Source organism: Equus przewalskii, chromosome 16, assembly GCF_037783145.1.
Source record: "Equus przewalskii isolate Varuska chromosome 16, EquPr2, whole genome shotgun sequence".
Classification (NCBI taxonomy): domain Eukaryota; kingdom Metazoa; phylum Chordata; class Mammalia; order Perissodactyla; family Equidae; genus Equus; species Equus przewalskii.
In genome coordinates, this window is record NC_091846.1 from 5,072,502 (window position 1) to 5,091,043 (window position 18,542).

The 18,542-nt window shown below is 35.2% G+C and overlaps 1 protein-coding gene across 4 annotated transcripts in view; it reads left to right on the forward strand.

The window, feature by feature from the left end:
• The window catches only part of NUP58 (nucleoporin 58), a 52,026-nt gene extending 33,956 nt beyond the window's left edge, over positions 1-18,070 (forward strand). For 2 of the 4 annotated variants that reach the window (XM_070578671.1, XM_070578670.1), the window contains 3 exons: positions 2,324-2,422; positions 4,051-4,146; positions 17,663-18,070. In XM_070578671.1, the coding sequence (XP_070434772.1) occupies positions 2,324-2,422; positions 4,051-4,146; positions 17,663-17,745 (278 nt within the window). In that variant the 3' untranslated portion in view covers positions 17,746-18,070. Of the gene's footprint in view, positions 1-2,323; positions 2,423-4,050; positions 4,147-5,425; positions 7,636-17,662 lie in introns of those variants that run through there. The other 2 variants (XM_008540208.2, XM_070578669.1) reach the window with 1 other exon arrangement.
• The last annotated feature ends 472 nt before the right edge of the window (positions 18,071-18,542 follow it).

Genomic DNA, 18,542 nt, shown 5'->3' on the forward strand with positions numbered 1-18,542 from the left:
TGGGGAAAAGGCGTTTTTTGTTTTTTAAGAAAAACTATAATTTTTAAAATATGACTTAGGAACAACCATACTAATTATGTTAGGTATTTTGAGTGATCATTGAAAGTTATAAAGACTTTTAGCACTTTAGTCCTTTTCCTGTGAATGCAGTTTTGCTTTGAAGAAAGTAGAATTTATTCTGGAAAATAATGAATTACAGTGCTAAACTTGATTTTGTTGTGTGTGAATATATTATACAGTAACTTTTGTAAAATGTTACTCTACATGAAGATTTCACTTTGGGCAGTCATTGGGTTATATTACTATTAACTTGGTTTTATTTATGGAACTAAGAGCCTCTTATTGAATGACTATTCAGATTTTGAAACAGACTTCTTGAATTGTTCGCGTAACTTTTGCCTGAAGGATTTAGATTCTGCTTTCTAATAGTGAAACTAATTTATATAGTGGCCAGAGTGTAATATATGCTAATACTTTGGCATGGGAGATATTTATCATGAGTTTTTACTACTAAAAAATGTTATACATTTGCCTACTAGTTTTATAAATGATGTTGCCTTCAGAATTTGTGTGAAGGTAGAAAACTCAAAATACCATGTACCTGTTGTGCAATGGAAAGTCTTGTCATCGTTAAGAGTTCTTATCTATATCCTGAATATTGATGATTAGAGTTGCTCTCAAACAGACCCACACACAACAAAAAGCCTGTGATTTGAGTAACTCTTATGACGCTTAGGGCTGAGGGCTGTGGTGCGTCTTCTTTAGGGTCTTCCACCAGCAGTGCCTCCTGTTAACATGTGACACTTAAGTCTCTCAATGTTAAAGAAACTGGACGTGTGTTTTCTACATATTATTTTTGCTAGAAATAAGGAAGTAATATGCTTAGTTTCTTTTTCCTATAGTAACATTTTACAAAAGAGCTGCTAGGCAGGTGTTTTATTCTCAAATTGATGTCAAACTGGATGTAAAAATTTAAATCCTTTTTTAATTTATTTTTTAATAGTAGTATAAGAACTCTGGCTGCTATTAGTCCTTGTTCTTTATTTTCTGGATAGGAGTTTATTTGAAAAGTCCAGTTTCTGTCCCAGTGTAGCAAAATGTAGTTCTTCAGTTGTTTTTTTTTAATGCTTTATAATTTTACACTACCTTTTGAATATACAAACCTCATTCTTCATTGAACAACTTGAAGGCTTTGATTTCTCTGAAGAGTGTAAATTTCAATCTGTATATTACTTTGGCAGTTCCCTCAACTTTGAGATGCACTGATCACTGTGCTTGAAAAAGACAAGACTGAAGATTGTACTGTGAAATTTATTGAATAATTTTCATAAATTATTTATCAAATGAAAGATTTTTAGATTTTTGTATTCTGCTTAGTTTAAAAAAAAAAGTAGGTAAAAAGAGAGGCTAGTGAGTTTGATGCTATTCTTGCCAAACAAACTCAGCCAAAATCTTTAAAGTTAACAAATGGGAAAAGGATGATTAATCATTCTGCATCTGAGTGCGTTTTCCAAAATGTTGGAAAGAAACTTCTGAATTGAAATCTTGAATGTATTGAATCTGTCAAGGTACACAGCGGTGCCTTTGTAAATGTTCATTATCTATCTTATTTAATCAGGTGATGAGTGGTGTAATGTAGCAGAGCTTAACAGTAGAACTCTATCACTTTTTGTGAACAAGTTGGAATTGTCATGTTACTGTGTAATTGATTTGCTTTAAAATGGAACAATAAATTTAATAAAATAAAACATTGTCTTGTTTTTTATCCACTTACTGTATATATCATTTATATTTCATGTAAGAAATCATGCCTAGTTTTTTGGGTACTTAATCTTATGAAGTAACATGATAGTTTTGCCATGTTAGCGTCAATCTCTTGATCAGTTGAGACTTGACTCTAACGTAAGGAGCTTGTTTTAAAAAGAAAAAAAGTGAAACCCTTTACTGATTAGACCAACTAATTTTATCAGAAAACAGGTGGGGAAATCTAAAATCATTCTAGAAGTAAAACTAAAGGAACTATAATTTACAATACATTAAAGATTTCAAATTATTTAGTAGGTTAAACTAACATTCATCTGTCAATGTGGTAAGCCTCTTAATTGTCTAGTGTGAACAACTTAATTTTAAAAAGGGTTTTTTTGATAGGTAAATCAGTTGAGACATAAATTAGGCTGGGGAGACATCCTGAAAACTAATTTTAGCAAATAGAATTTGTTAAAAATAATCACTGTTCATTTGAAAAATAATTTCATAAAGAAACTTTAATCTTGAAAGAGTAAGGAAAATTTGTTTTTCCCCCCCCATTTTTTTTTTATACCAGGGCCACAGCCATCTCTGGGAGTTAGTTTTGGAACGCCATTCGGCTCAGGTATTGGCACTGGCTTGCAATCAAGTGGCTTAGGTTCTTCAAACCTTGGAGGTACACTTTAACTTTTCTAATATTGCATTGGACTATTATACACTGGAATTGATACCAGCCTGTGAAAATTCTCTAAGAGGAACTACTATTTTGGAAGTTAAGGTTCCATTTGGCAAAAAACGATTCTCCAAACATAGTCAGTGCTTTCTATTAGATTTAGAACTTAAAAAATAATGTCACTTTCTGTGAATAGTAAATATTAAAGGGTATTAAAATTAAGTGGTAGGGATGTTCATATTTTCAAAGCATATGCTAAAATAACTTGAAAATTACTGAGTTTTAATAAATTTAATTAACTTGAAAAAAATTAATGGTCATCAATTTGGAGTCCAAACTACTTCTGGACGTACATTCTCCTAATCATTATCTTCTGAAAACGAACACTTGAAATGGGGAAATAGTTTTATTCTAAATTGAACAGCTCGATTTCTGTCCATTCTTAAGCACTTTTGGTGTATTTGCCTTTATGCATACTTGTGTACATAAGCAATTAAGTTTATTTTAATAGTTTCATAAGTTAACTCTTAAGGTAAGTCTTCTGCAAAAACATCATGCTAAATAGAGATGCATTCACACTTCTCTGGTATGGATAGTTGAAAGTTGATTCTATTTTGACAAGTGCGTTGTCATGTAATGAATAAGGTTTCCTTATTTCCACTAATATATATCATCGTAAGAGGGGGAAACCTATAAGCTATCGTGGTTAGTTAATATAGTAGACTCTATTAGGAATTAGTAGAATTACGGCAGACAGCATAATTCCTATGAGGTATAATCCAATTTGTCATCATATTTCTTAGAGTTACAGGCAATAATACTATTAAACTTAATATTTGATAAGGTGTTGCAGAGTAGCCTAAGAAGAATTTGAATTTTATTTTTAGAGCACTTGACTTTTAGGAGAGTGGAAACAAGTCTTCAAGTACTTAGCAGAATCTCCTCTTGAACTTGATTTCATGAAAAATATTTCTTTATTTAAATTGTGACTATAGTGTTATTAAGAGAAAAAACATGATGCTCCCACTCCCAATTTCTCATTGTTGCATTGGCTGGTACTATGGCAGGAGCCTACTGTTACTGAGTAGATTTTAAATGATTGACTGTTATTTAGTTACACAGTTTTTCAATGGTAAAGGTTCTTAAGTGAAAATGTTTTGGTAAAAAGCATAGTAAAATTACCTTGTGGTACTTCATGTTTCAATTGTTGTGCATGTCATGCTTATTTATGAATTTAGTCAGCCTTTCTTTTTTTTTTTTTTTTTTGGCAAAATGAAGTATCCCTGAGTAGATATATTTATGTCTGTTTGACTAAAATCATACTTGGTCACTAAAATTTCCAGTCCATTTGGGAGAGAAAATACTAATATGATCTTGTTTTTTATGGCCCTGTTCTTTAAGAATTACTGATGGGTCATAAATTTACTCTAACTAGATATAAATGTTTTATTTCAGAATTAATCTATTTTTTCCTAAAGTCTTATGCCAACGAGTAAACAGCAGATTTCCTTAATAAGTCCATGTTTTTCAACACTATTGTTAGACCTTTGATGATGCTAGGTTTGACTTGTCAGTGTCCTGTAACCTGTGTTTTACGTACCGTTGTGTATTTCTCTATTACCCTCCACTAGGATTTGGAACTAGCTCTGGTTTTGGATGCAGCACCACAGGGGCCTCCACATTTGGATTTGGAACAACAAATAAACCCTCAGGAAGTCTTAGTGCAGGTTTGTGTGTTTCGGCCTGAATTTCAGGCAAATTTAAAGGTGCAAATTATTTAATTTAAAAATATAAGTATTGTTATTTCCACTATCTGAAAAAGATCCCTGATTCAGTTTCTCCCCCCCGGGATGAAGCATGCAAGCCTAACTCAGCACACAGCTTTATCTCTCTGTAAGCTAAAGGTCAAGTGTGTAAAAATACTTCAAACAACACTTACTAGTCTCATACAATAAGTAGTTACATCTTCTCTTACTATGTACAGATTCTTTTGGACCCAAAGACTAGTTTCATGGTTAAAGAATTTTTTTCATTATTACAAAAATGAACCCATCGTTGTGAAAGTTTTAACCCAGTTTTTATCATTCTTCATTCAGAAGAAGGATTTCTCTTCCAAAGAGATGTTCTTCAGTTATAAGTCCTTCTGGCTTTAAGAATACCAGTCCTAGAAATGGTGATTAATTGGGTTCTTTGTTCATTTTTAAAATGTGTATAATCTTTTGACTCTTCTAGTAGAAAAGTCTGAATTCTATCTACTTTTGCATTTTCTCTATGTTTGTAAATAATGGCTTGTTTTAACGTGCAATGCTTAGGGGTAAATATCATGTCTAACATAATGACATAATACAGATTAAATTGTGTTTAAATTGAGAGAACTTGAAGGAAATTCCGTTTAATATTAAGTAGTATTTAAAATCAGCACTTCCAACAGAGTAGATAACAGTAGAATTTAGTGGTGTCAAGATTATAATCTAAATATGCTAGTATTAGTTAACTAAGCAGTAATAGTACTTGATCTTAATTATGCAAGTGCTCTTATAAAGTCAAAACAATAGGTACTACTCTTCGGTGTGTTCATGGTCCTGAAAATTGAGAGTTGGGGCTTTCTTGGAGGACTTAGAATTGCAGGTGAGTGCAAGGGTTGTGAGAGTCTTTCTTCTGCATGTTGATAAATGTTTCTGGAGGGCTGAGGAGGAAGGCATCTCGCTCGTGTGCTGCACAGAAAAGGGCCTGGCGACTTGCCATTTTCTGTAGATTTCAGTGATTTGCGCTAAGCTGTCTCTTTTGGCCTGGATCACTAGACTTCTGTCTTTAAAGTTGCCACTGAGTTGTTAGCTAAATTATTTCCCTGTAAAATTCCGTGTTAGAAATTTAGGGCCCTAAGATATTTGCTATTTTTATAGATTATATGTTCTTTCAGCTAGAAATTTACATTTCATTCCCACTTTTTATTTTTGTTTTTGTGACTTAACTTCTGATATGAATATTTTCTTCCCTAAACATAAGGCTTTGGCAGCTCAAGTACATCTGGGTTTAACTTCAGCAATCCTGGCATCACGGCATCAGCTGGTTTGACATTTGGGGTGTCCAATCCTGCGTCTGCAGGTTTTGGAACAGGAGGACAACTCCTTCAGTTGAAGAAACCTCCAGCTGGAAACAAAAGAGGAAAAAGATAAACATATGAGTTGATGTGTTGAGAGAATCCATAGCAGCATCGTTCGTTCTATGAGTCTATTTTTCTAACGTTGATGCAGTAATTAAATTGCATCCCAGGAGATTTATACAGTTTTGATATTTTCCCTACTCTGGAATTTGGACTTTCTTCCTTGTTTGCCATGCTAAACATCTTTTTTCTTGTGAATTTGAAACCTAGTTGTGTATTTTTTGTTATTTTGATTTTCACTGTAAGAAATGTTCTGATTACATCACTGATTGGTAAAACCTACTATTTAACTTAGTATTAATAGCAATGTTTTTGTTGATAAGGTTTACATTATGTGAATATATGCACATTTGTTCTTATGCAGATGGTATGAACTCTAGGGCCTATACTAGAATTAGTTTGTTCCTTGATAAAGGCCTTTTGAACTACACTGCAGGGCATCTTGTGAATATATATGTAAATATATACAAAATAATACACACAATTGTGTGTGCATATAAAATATATATTTACAGACCTACAACTTTTGCCTCAGACTGTTTCCCTTTTCTAAGGGTATTCCAGTTTTCACCCTTTAAGCTTCAAATCCTCAGTGCTTGTAGAATGATGAGCTAGAGGTACCAGATCATTTCAGTTATTTGCTTCAAGGCCTAGTGAAACGGTTACTGGCATAAATATTTGACCGACTCAACTTCATTGCCCCTAGTCTTTTCCATTTTTGTTTCCACGTTAACGTTTAGCAGCTACTCCAAATGAGGAATGCTGTAAGACTCGTTGAACAGATTTTAAAAATTTTAACCATCCTATATATCCTCATATTGCCTATATGAGATGTTTTTCATATCTAAGGTGAACCTTCAGGAGCATATTTGACTCCAGACTGACGTTCTGGGGGCAAAGAGCTATTAAGCCAAACTGATTCTATGCAGGTGAAGGATGCACTATTACTTTAGTGGAAACTTTTCTAGCTATTCCAATACAGAGTTCTTTCTTATAGGGCTATTGATACTGACACCAAATGGAGTGGCTTATCAGCCTCTTAATGTCTTAAGTAAGTGCTTAATTTGGAATAGAGAAACAATATATTTTAAGTAAAAAGTATTCTTTGTAGCAACTGTAAACGATCCCATTTTAACGGTGAACAGAGCTCCAGGTAACAATACATAGGCATGTCAGGTGACATCTGTGTGCTCTTTGTCTCCATTAGTATTAGTGATGTGAAGTGGGTGACACAGCCCTTGGGGAGAGAACTGCCTTAGCCACGATTTCAGACAGAAACCTTTAGGTAGACCTGTTTATCTTTCAAGTAGTTTTCAGGTGGGATGTGAACATGCAATTTCATTGAAAATAGTTTAATTTTTTATATAGAAGGTTTTGTACATGATGTGCATCAAGTGACTATTTTCAGAATCATTTTCACCAAGGCACCTTTTTTTCTAAAATAGGTATTGCATATATATATATATATATATATACACACACACACACACACATACACACACACACACACACACGCACACACACACACACACACATATTTTTAGTATAATGTTAGTTGGGTTAGAGTATAAAAGTGTTGTCAAATCTGTTTTATTTATCCGCATATAGCAATGATTGGCTTTTTGGAATTGAAATTTTTGCACCTTGATGCATTAAAATAAGGAAAATGCTTTGTTTCTGAGCACTAAAGTTGTTTTTATTTTTGCGTACTTCTCTAATACTCTAATCCCCAGATCCAGATTTTGGGGAAGGGTAGGAAAATGTGTGATTTTTGTGTTTTGAATTACTGTCAGAATTAAATACACAATTACAACAAACTTTTTATTAAAAGGACATTGCATTGTGCTGCGAAAATCTGAATATTTATATTTCTTGGTTTTTTTTCTTTATATATTTTACTTTTTAATATGTTGTACCACTGGAAATTTGTAACAGATCAATTTGTGATAGGAGTTTAAATGTGTTGTTGTCATTGTCTCCATTGTCCTCACTTTGTCCAGAGCCTATCATTATGTAAACAATAAAGGTTATTGTGTCAGTTGCTTTGAATCTTTATAGGTGTAAGTAGTTGTTCTTAATATGTAATTTTCTTACTATTGCTCTTTTATTCTCTTTGGTTGGTTTTTAGTGTTTTCTTTTCGCTGGTTTATGTCTTTTGCTTTTTTTTTTTTCTTTTTGGTGAGGAAGATTGGCCCTGAACTAACATCAGTTAGCCAATCTTCCTCCTTTTGCTTGAGGAAGATTGTTGCTGCTAGTATCTGTGCCAGTCTTCCTCTGTTTTGTATGTAGGATGCTGCCACAGTGTGGCTTGATGAGCAATGTGTAGGTCCATGCCTGGGGTCCACACCTGTGAACCCTGTGCCGCCGAAGCAGAGTGCATGAACCTATCTACTACACTACCAGGCTGGCCCCTAAATTTGGCTTTTTTAAAAAAACAAAAGACTGAACACAAATAGTAAGTTCTTTGTTAGTTCATACTATGGAAGAATATTGAGTAACAGTCCCCTTCAGCTCCCAGGTCCTAATCCCACTTTCTTCCCTAGAGTATCCACTCCTAATGAGTTGGTGTATATCCTTTAGGACCCTTTTAAAAAATATCTTTTTCAACGTATGTGTACAAATGTATATTCTCCTTTCTTTTTTTCTTTTCTCTCATTTTCTCACATTTTACCATTGTCTCTTAGATCTTTTTTTTTTTTTAAACAAATGGGTTAAGAAATCTCTGTATTCTGTCACTTGCTTTTTACCCCCTTGAGTGATATCATCATCTTTCCTGTCAGTGCATGTAGATTTCCTTTTTACATACTGTCCCCTAGCAGGAATGTACAATGATTTGTTTGAATGTACGATGATTAGTTGCAAATTCTCTGTTGATGGGCAGTTACATTCTTTCTAGTGTTTCCCGAAAAAGCTGCAGTCAATATCCTTGTACATGGCTCTTTATGCTTATGTTTGATGTTTCTTTGGGATTGATTCTAGAAGAGGAATTGCTGAAAAGGCATACAAATTGCATGTTTTAATGTCAGATTGCCTTCCCAAAATGCTGTATAAATTTACACTTCAACGGTGTGTATTAGTACCCATTTCCCAGCATTCTCCATAACTCTAGATATTGTCAATCCTAATAACAAGTACTTGTGAAGTTGAGCTTTTTAATATATATATTCCCATTTGCATATTAATGTAATTGCATGTGATATTGTTCATTTTTATACCAGATTATTTAGGAGTTTTTTTCTTAATGATTTCTACATAATGAATATTAATATTTTTCTTGTGAGACAGATTGGGCTCCTGGAATCATCTGGGTTCAGACGGTTGCCTTGAACCCGTATGATCTTGGGCAAGTTACTTAACTTTTCTAGACCTCAGCTTCATCATCTGAACAGTGGGGACAATAAAGAGGGGTGGTTGTATTAATAATACAGTTCTACTTTAAAGCACTTGGGTGGCATGAACCCCTGACACTTTGCAAGGATTTACTGTTCCTGGACTGATGCCCCACTGCTTTATCACTATAGCTGGATGCTTTATTTTGGTACCTGATAGGGAAGCCACCCGATCTTATTCTTTGTGTTGTTTTGTTTTTGTGTGGAGTGGCTATTCTAGGACACTTAACTCTTTAAGATAAGCTTTAGTACCTATTTTGTCAATTTTGATTTTTCTTAAAAAAAAATCCTATTGGGATATTGATTGGCTTTATACAAATAAAATACATTATGATCTGGGAAGAATTGACATCTTAATACGTACAACATGGTGTATGCATTTAGTACGTCTTTCATTCTGTTGGCAAGGTTTTACAGTGTTTATTAGATCCTTGGTTAATTGGTTTCCCTAACAGCATTTCAATTTTATTTCTGAGTTCATTTTTATCCTCTAGGTGGTACAAGGTCATTCACATTATTACAAAAGCAGATTAACTGTTCTTTTGTGATAATAGAGTAAGACCAAGTTAATGTCCTACTCATCTCAAATAGTGTTTTTTGCAACAAGGCAATTTGAATAGTGCCTTTAGAAGTATTGTAACGGGATTTTTTGTGTAAAATATTTGGGTTTGAATGGTGTATCACAAGTATTTTGCTTTGGCATCCCCTTCCTCCATGGTTGGCCGCAGTCTCACTGTGAATAAGCCTGGCTCACTGTACTTTCCAGAGCACACACTGAAGGTTATGGCTTGGGGCACACAGCCGTGGACCTGGAAAATCTGAGCTGGAGGGCCTAATTTAAGTCTCATTCACAAAGTCATCTTGGCCTATCAACATATCTCCCATTTACTGAGTGTTTAGTCTGTTCTGGGCACCACACTCAGAGCTTTATATACTTGAGCCTGATTAATCTCAATGTTACCCTATAAAGCAGAAATCGGCAATGTGTAGATGAAGGAACTGAGGCTTAGGTCAAGCAATTTACTCAAGGTCGTGTGGCTATTAAGTCTCAGAGCCGGGGTTTTCTGTGCTACAGGAATAGCACACTGATTTCCATGCTACCTCTCAAAGGTGCTGAAGGTAATGAGACTACCTACTTTATACGGGGAGATTGCAAGTTTTCAGTAGACTGTAGATGAGGGAAAGGTAAGGTAAGTACAGAGGGCCATGTGGCTTGAGGAGAATCATCCTCTCTAGGGTGTCAACAGTGTTAGGAAGAAGCCAGGGCTAGGCTTATGCGACCATCTCCGACCTTTCCCCACTGTTGCCCTATGAAGACATTCCTAGAGAAAAGCCAGGCATCCCAATGTTGGGAGTCGTCTGCCACCGTGGAAGGGGGGAGGGGAGTAATTTTGGCTCTTTGAATCTTAGGAACTGTAAGAAGTTTAACAAGAAAGCCTTTCCAGGAAGGCTTGCCTGACTCTCCTGTAAACCCAAAGAGCACAATATGTTCCTTAGAAGTGAGACTAGATCCTTTCTTGCCATACAGAGATGACTCAGCTGGCCTCAGGAGACCAGGAAACAGGCAGGAAGCGTCAGATGCTAAGAGAGGGGCAGCTAGAGGAAAGAGCAGGGGTTACTGGAAAAATTGGTCATGGCTCAGAATGTTTTTTGCCTTTTCCCACTCATTCAATCTAATGTACTTTTTCTTTTCTACCTAATCTGTCAGTAAAAACAAAAAACCTGCCAGGCTCACAAAGGTTGCAGTGCTGAAGAGTGGGCAGTAGATTAAACTTGCAGGGAACTTGTTTTTCTCATCCTTGCTACTCTTTGAATCCCCTTGTAGCAAGTCAGCTTAATCCAGTAAACATTTATTAATGTTTTCTGTGTGCAAGACACTGCTGGGAGTTTAGGAGGATATAAATGTAGGTAGGATATTGTCTGTGCTCAATAACGTTAGCTAACATTTATTGAGTGCTAAGTAGAGGCCAGGACGTGCTCTTAAGAGCTTCCCATATATGAGCTCATTTAATCCCCAGTTTTATGAGGTGGATGCTATTACTCCTTTTTTACGAAGGAGAAAACAGGCACAGAGAAGTTAAATAACTTTTAATGGTCATTCAACTGGTAAATGGATGGGCCGGAATTCAAACCGAGGTAGTCTTTCTAGAGTCTAGGCTTTTAACTCTTAGTATATACAAATAAATATAACATAGTGGGCTTTCTTATTAAGTGATAGGATAACAATACAAAGAAAACTATTGAGAGCACAGAAGAGATACTAATTCGACTTGGACTCAAAAAGTTCTTGTAATAGGTGGCTTTGAGCAATGAGTATGAATACAATTAATTTTTTATCAAGTGTTTACAATTTGAATTTGAAGAACCACATATTTACTTAAAAGTAACCCTAAATTTTCACAATATAAAGGGAATAAAATAAAAAGCAACTAATATTCCATTCTGCAAAGGAAGTTCCTAAATTTCTTTTCATCTTGATTCATATTGTTTTTCTTCATGTTTTAAAATAGCTGCATAGCATATATGTCCACATTCTGTTTAACTAGTTTCTTTTGGTAAATATTTAGATCATTTCTATTTTTTTGCTATTAGAAATAATAATTCTAGTAGGATAGGTGAAAATAGTATCCAGTTTTATTGACATTTCTGTAATTATGAGGAAGTTTGAACACTTTTGTGTGGGTATTGGCCATCTTTTTGTTAGTTATTTGTAAGAGTTCTTTGCATGTAATCACTTTTTATCTTTAAGGAAGTTTGGAAAAATTAACAATTTTCAATCTTTGGTCTTGGATCCTTGTGACTTTTTTTTAATGAAAATTATGTCATTATCCCTATTTCATGTTGCTTTTGAACTATTTGTCGTATGTATTACAGATGTTTAGCAGTTAATCTTTTCACCTCTGTTGATGGCTTTTTGTTTTTGTTGTGTAGAAATTTTAGTTTTTTATGTTGCCAAAATTTATTAGTCTTTTTTTAATGACTTCTGGGAATAGGTGAGAACTCGAGAGGAAAAAAGAGACTAAGACATTTTAAGTTTTACAGCTATAAAGTCTTTTATATTGATTATATTAAAACTTCTTAACTGTGCGAAATGTCTTTAACGATTCAGCTTGGTGGCTAGGGTCAGGCTGTAATTAGAGAGTGGCAGAGCTGAAGGGACACTCCACATCCCTTTACAGGGCGCTTTGACAGGCGTAAAGCTTTTGAGCATTGCAGTAACATTAAGGTAAGTGAATGATCATTTATCTTTTACAGATCAGGGAAGAAGCTAAGTAATTTGCCCAAACTTATGCAAGTACTAAGTGATGATAAGACTCAAACTCCAATATCCCAGGTGTCATCCAGTGCAATCTTTTTGAAATAGGTTATCAAATGGAGAGCAGTTTCAGCTCAGTGGTGTTTCCAAATTTAATGTTAATGCCTTCTATATTGTTATATAGTGAGAAAGCAGAAGAAAAATGGCCAATGAATTTTTTTTCATTTCTTTTTAAAATATTTTTCTCCTACATAGACGTGAGGACTTGATTGAAGGACACCAACTCTTAGATAAACAACATGAGTGACAAGTTCTTTTCTCATGTTACTTGGTGAACTATATAGATGCCATTTTGAAAACTGAAACTATCTTTTAACTGGACCTTCTAGACTGAGCCTTTTTTACATGTAATGATTTTATCTTTTGAAATAATCTCTTAAGTTTCTAAAAACTACCACTTTCGGACTCCTCATATACTGTTGAGCCTATGTGCTCTTAGTTGTATATTTTTTTCTAAAACTAATTGGGTGGTGTGTGTTTACAGATATAATTAAAATAACATTTATATATAAATAAAATGGAAACTGTCATTGAAAGTCATCCTTATTTTTGATGACGTATAAAAATTTAAAGATATTTTATGTATTTTTGTATATCAATATTTTGACCCTCAAATTGATGACTTAGTCCAACGAATTTATTACTCTTGAAAATGGCATAATTTTTCATTTTTTAATTCTTGTTTTCTATCAAAATTACACAACACGGTTTAAAGAGTCAAATGTTTCTATAAGGTTTGTTACAAAAGCAGCAGTCTCACTTTTCTCTCCATTTCAAAGTGATCATTTTCACTTCTTTACACTTTTAGTCAATTCTTTTTTGAGTCTCACCTTCACCTCTTACTTGGAGAAATACAAATAGCTTCCTTCTCAGCTTCCCCTTCTATAAGGTTAAAATTTAGCTTTCTTGATTTGCTAAGTCAGTTACTTTTCCATTCCAGTTTCTAAAGTTTCTAAAATTTCTTTGCTCTTACCTCTTTTCTTATTCTCATTGGCTTTGTGGTTTCAGGTCCTCTTTAAAATTTTTACTCCTTTTATGGTAATTTTATTGGAAACTCATTTAATTTTAAATTTCAATTTTTTCCTTTCCAGAAGTTCTAATTAGTCCTTTAAAAAGTACACCTGGTCACTTCTTGATAATCTGTTATTCCTTACTTACACTTTCTTTAAGCATTAGTCAACTAACTTACTTTATATTTTTCATTGATAAATCCAATATCTAAAGTCAATAGCGTCTGATTTTTTAATTTGTTTTTTCTGCTAACTTTTGGTCAGTGTGACTTGTCTTTTTCGTTGTGTGTTTTGTAATTTTTAATTGTGAGCTCATCTTTGATAGGAGTTTATCTTTGGGAATTCTTTGAGGCTGAAGATGTGCTCCTCCAGAGAGGATTTGCGTTTGCTTCTGTCAGGTAACTGAGAACACTGCCAACCCAGGTCCACTTTAAAATAACATCTCACTCTGAGGACTTGTTGGACCACATATGTAGTGTGAATTGAAACCATAGTCCCTTCTGAGAGTCAGCTCTAAGTAATGAAGTCTCAGAGCAGAATTTTCTTTCACTTCAGAGACCCAAGGCTATAATACGCAAGTTCTCTTTGTCAGACTTTCATTCATTCATTCATTCATTCATTCATGGTAATAGTTTTGACAAGGAGTTGGCACTATAGCCTATGGGCCAAAGTCTGCCCACTTCCTGTTTTTGTGAATAAAGTTTTATTGATACACAGCCGTGCCCATTTGTTTACAAACTATCTATGGCTGCTTCTGCTTTACATTGGCAGAGTTAAGTGATTGCGACAAGGACCATGTGGCCTCTAAGCCTAAAATAATCACTATCTTCTGACCCATTACAGAAAAACTTTTGACTCCTAGTGTGATCTTTGGTATCCTTATTCTCTAGAGGGTTCTCTGATCTCCTTACCTTGCATGGCTTATATTAGGATACAGGCAAAGTTGCCTTATTAAGAGATCTCAAAATACAGTGGCTTACACAGGACAGTCTATTTCTCTTTCACATGATGGTCCAAGTAGCAGTCCAGGGTTGATGAGGTGCTCAGTGGGCTCAGAGGCCCAGACTCCTAATAGTGTTGTTCTGCCATTCCAAGAGTAATGTCACTGTCTGCATGATGGAATATATTTGCACTCCAGCTCATGGGAAGAAGGAAAGAGTGAAGAGAAGAACATGTCTTTTCCTTTTAAAAATGTGATCCAGAAGTTGCATATGTCACTCTGTCACATCACATTGGCCAGCACCTAGCCACATAGCTGCAAGTGAGGCTGGGAAATGTCCTTTGGTAGGTGGTCATGCTCTCAGATGAAACTTGTATTGGTGAAGAAGAAGGGGAGAATGTTTGCTGGGGGCACAACTGATGGACTGCCCCAGGCGCCTGGGCCTCGGCGTGTCCTCTGAAGGGTTGTAAAGCCTCTAGATCACTGGCGGCTCCAGTGTCAGGGCCCCCGCCCCTTCCTCCAGCTTTCACTTCAGTTTTGCTTCTAAGACTTTGCTTTACTTTCTTTCTAGCTCAGCTGTGAGTTTAAAAGTTGCTTTTAAAAGTTGTACCCATCATTTTCAGGAGTTTTGTAGTGGGATTATGTTTTAGGAGATCTAATCCAAATATAGGTTTAAATAGAGGGCATTTGCTTAGTTGTTACGGGGACATATTCTATTGAATCTATCTTATTCCTGATATGGATGTAAACTGACCTAAATCGCCTCTGATCCCACCAGGGATTTTATTCTCTCTGTCCATGATCTAGTTTGTGTTATCCTTTCTTCAGAACAACTGTCCTTCACTGAGCTTTCACTTAAAATTAGTTTAGCTCTTACTTCAACTGTTTCTGGTGTTGCTCTTTGTTTTTAATTTCTGTAGCTTTATATTCACTTGTTGCAAACTAGAGGTCTGCAGCTTGACCTGTTTAGTCCACAGAATGCTCATTTTTCAAAATCAGATTTTACATAAAATTCCAAATCTCTTCCTTCTAAAAGTCACTGGACAGGTCTAGGGAGCTGCCTTTTTCACAGCTGACATTTACCCTCCAGTTTATCCCAGTCCCCACCACTCCCTACTGTCTCTTACTCTCCCATTACTTTGTTGAATTACCTGCCACACCAATTTAATCACTTACTCTATTTTACACTGGCTTTGTTGATTCTCTTCCTCAACTTTAATCATCACAGGAGTCCCCTCTATGCACTCTTTCACTAGTGCCACGGGTAGTGTAGTAGGATGGGGTAAATATTTTCTGCATTTCACAGTAGGGAAAACCAACTCACATAGAGCCAGACTTCTGGCCTTCCCTATTCAAACAGATGTTACTCTGCTCACAAATGAGCATTAGGACCGGAAAGGTAGTCACTGTGTAGTAGGTTTCTCAGTGCTGTGGAAAGCCTCTGGCAGTCAGTCATCTCTCTGAATGCAGTGAATCCAAACTTGGAGCTCTGCAGTGCGGGACAGCTGACAGCAGGGGGCAGGGGAGCCCGTTTCCCTGCTGTCCGGGCCCTACTTATACATTTCTTGCGTTATTATTCAAGGTGCAGTGTATGTTTCCTGACCTGTTATTTTATGACTTACGGTTCTATAATGGGACTTGTTTTTTTGTGTTTTACTCTTTTGTAGGTACATTAATAACAAAGAATGATTCTTTCCAATCATTGTTTACATCTTTTGTATTATAAGCTGAACAAAGGCTTGGTCTAAAGAGCAATGTTCTTTTAAATAACTTAGCCAAGACCAATAATGTGCTGAGCGCTTATTACTTCTCCTCCTGTATACTACGTTTTATTAGAATTAGTGATTCTGCACTTTTTAAATCCCATACTCTCTGATAATAACAGACATGTTTAGTAAACACCTCCTATAAGCCAAGCAGGAGTGTTTGGTAAATCGTTCTGTCTTGGTTCAGAATTAGTGCTTTTATCTCTGCTGTCCGAAATGGTAGCCACTAGCCATAGACAGCTACTGAGCCCTTGAAATGTGGCTAATGTGATTGAGAAACCGAATTTTTAAATTTCTTTTGAAGCAATTTAAATTTGAATTTAAAAACTGACATTTGATTCAAATATTGGGCAATATTTAAGTGTGTTTGGAACAACTTGGATTTATGAGTCTACTTTTTCAAATGTAAATTTTATGAAATCTAAATCTGGATCAAGTAGTTCCAAGGCGAATTCAGAATCCAAATTGAGAAACATTTAGGTGTAAAATCCATACCAGATTTTGAAGACTTAGTATTAAAAAAAGTATGTAAAATTTCATTAATATTTTTATATTGATGTTATGTTGGAATGATAATATATTGGGTTAAATAAAAAAGTTAATTTCACGTGGTGGTTTTATTTTTTTTAATGTGGCTCATGTAAAATTGAAAATTACTTATGTGACTCGCATTATATTTGTTGGACAGTGCTGCTTTAAATGGTACTAACCGTGGTTCTGGGACCAAATATGGTTGATCATACACCTGAAAGAGAAATAAATTCTAAGTTTTTAATTTGCTTTTTTTTCTGTGTCAAATGTCATAACAGCCTCCTCCTGGTATCCTGCTTTCGTTGTCTCTGCCCTTATCCGTAGTTCTTACACTTACCCTCTCAAAATGCAGGTAGGATCATGAAAAGCCCCTACTCTTTGATGCTCTTTATTCCAAACTCTCTAGCAAAATATGCAAGGCCACTCATAGCCTGGCCTCTACTTTTCCCAACCCCTTCGTCTGGCACCATCAGAAAGCCATCCGAGAACACAATGTTCTTTCATACCACTTCGCTTTTGCACATGCTGTTTCTTTTGTCTGGAATAAATGCTAGCCTTTCAGCGCCATCTTTCCTCATCCTTCCACATCTCCAGCAAAGTTTATGGGCACATCTTCACTCTGGTTAGACTTTGGACTTCGTGATAGAGGCTTACCACATCAATATTTTTCTTACTTGATGGTACATTTGTCTCCCACATTAGATTGTGTAATTCCAGAACAAGAGTCCTGTCTTGTTTGTGTTTTGATTTGGTTTTGTATCTTCACTATTTAGCATCTAATTGGACTCTATAGAAATCTATGAATTGAGTAATTAATGTAGTGAGAAAAGGCTTAACCTTACCTGCTGACCTTTCTCTGGATATGTATTGGAACCATGCTGCTAGAGTCAGAATCTCTACTCCACCACTTAGCAGGTGTATGAGCTTGGCCGAGTTATTTAACGTCTTTGTGCCTCATCAGTGAAATAGAGATAATAACACCTATCTTACAGGTTGATTGTGAAGGTTAAAATGGATTAACATATGTAAGGTGCTTAAATATGTGCCTGGTGCAAGCTAAGCATGCAATAAATATTAACTATTATAATTGTCATAATACAGTCTAAACTATTTTTCCTTTTCTCTCAGGCAACATACCACAGGTTTTAACTGGATTTCGAAAACCCAGTGTTACAGAAACCAATGAAGTAGGAAGAAAAATCCAGTTCTGAGCAGTCATTGAATCAACAAATATCTACTTTGCAAGGAACTTCTGATTATCATTTTATGAACCTCATTATTAAGAACAAAACAATAAGGCTTAGAGTGAATTTTGTCAAGATATTTAGAATTCAGGAAAGAAAACTTGCCATTGATGTTTAAGGATGATCTAATGGATCATATACCAGATACTTAGAGTGTTTTAAGAGGAATTCAGAAGTAGGCCACTAATTCACTGTGTATAAGGAATTGTGGAAAATTCACAGAGGGAGTAGGAAAGGTTGACACAAAACACAAATGACCAAGTAGAGTGAATTAAATATTTGTTAACTTTAATTATGCAGCTCATTCTTTTTTATAACAATGCCTTTATTGAGGTATAATTTACTTATTATACAATTCACCCATTTGAAGTATACATTCAAGGGTTTTTAGTGTATTCACAAAGTTGTGCAATATCACAATCTAATTTTAGAATATTTTTGTCAACCCAAAAGGACCCCATACACATTAGCAGTCACTTCCCATCCACCCCCGCCCCCCCACCAAGTCCTAGGGAATCAGTAATCTTTCTGTTTTGAGATATTTGTCTATTCTGGACATTTCATATAAATGTGACTGGCTTCTTTCACTTACCATAATGTTTTCAAAGGTCATCCGTGTTGTAGGATATATCAATACTTAATCCCTTTTTGTTGTTGAATAATATTCAGTTGTGGATGTAATACATTTTATTTATCCATTCATCAGTTGATGGACATTTGGGTTGTTTCCACCTTTTGGCTGTTATGAATAATGCTGCTGTGAG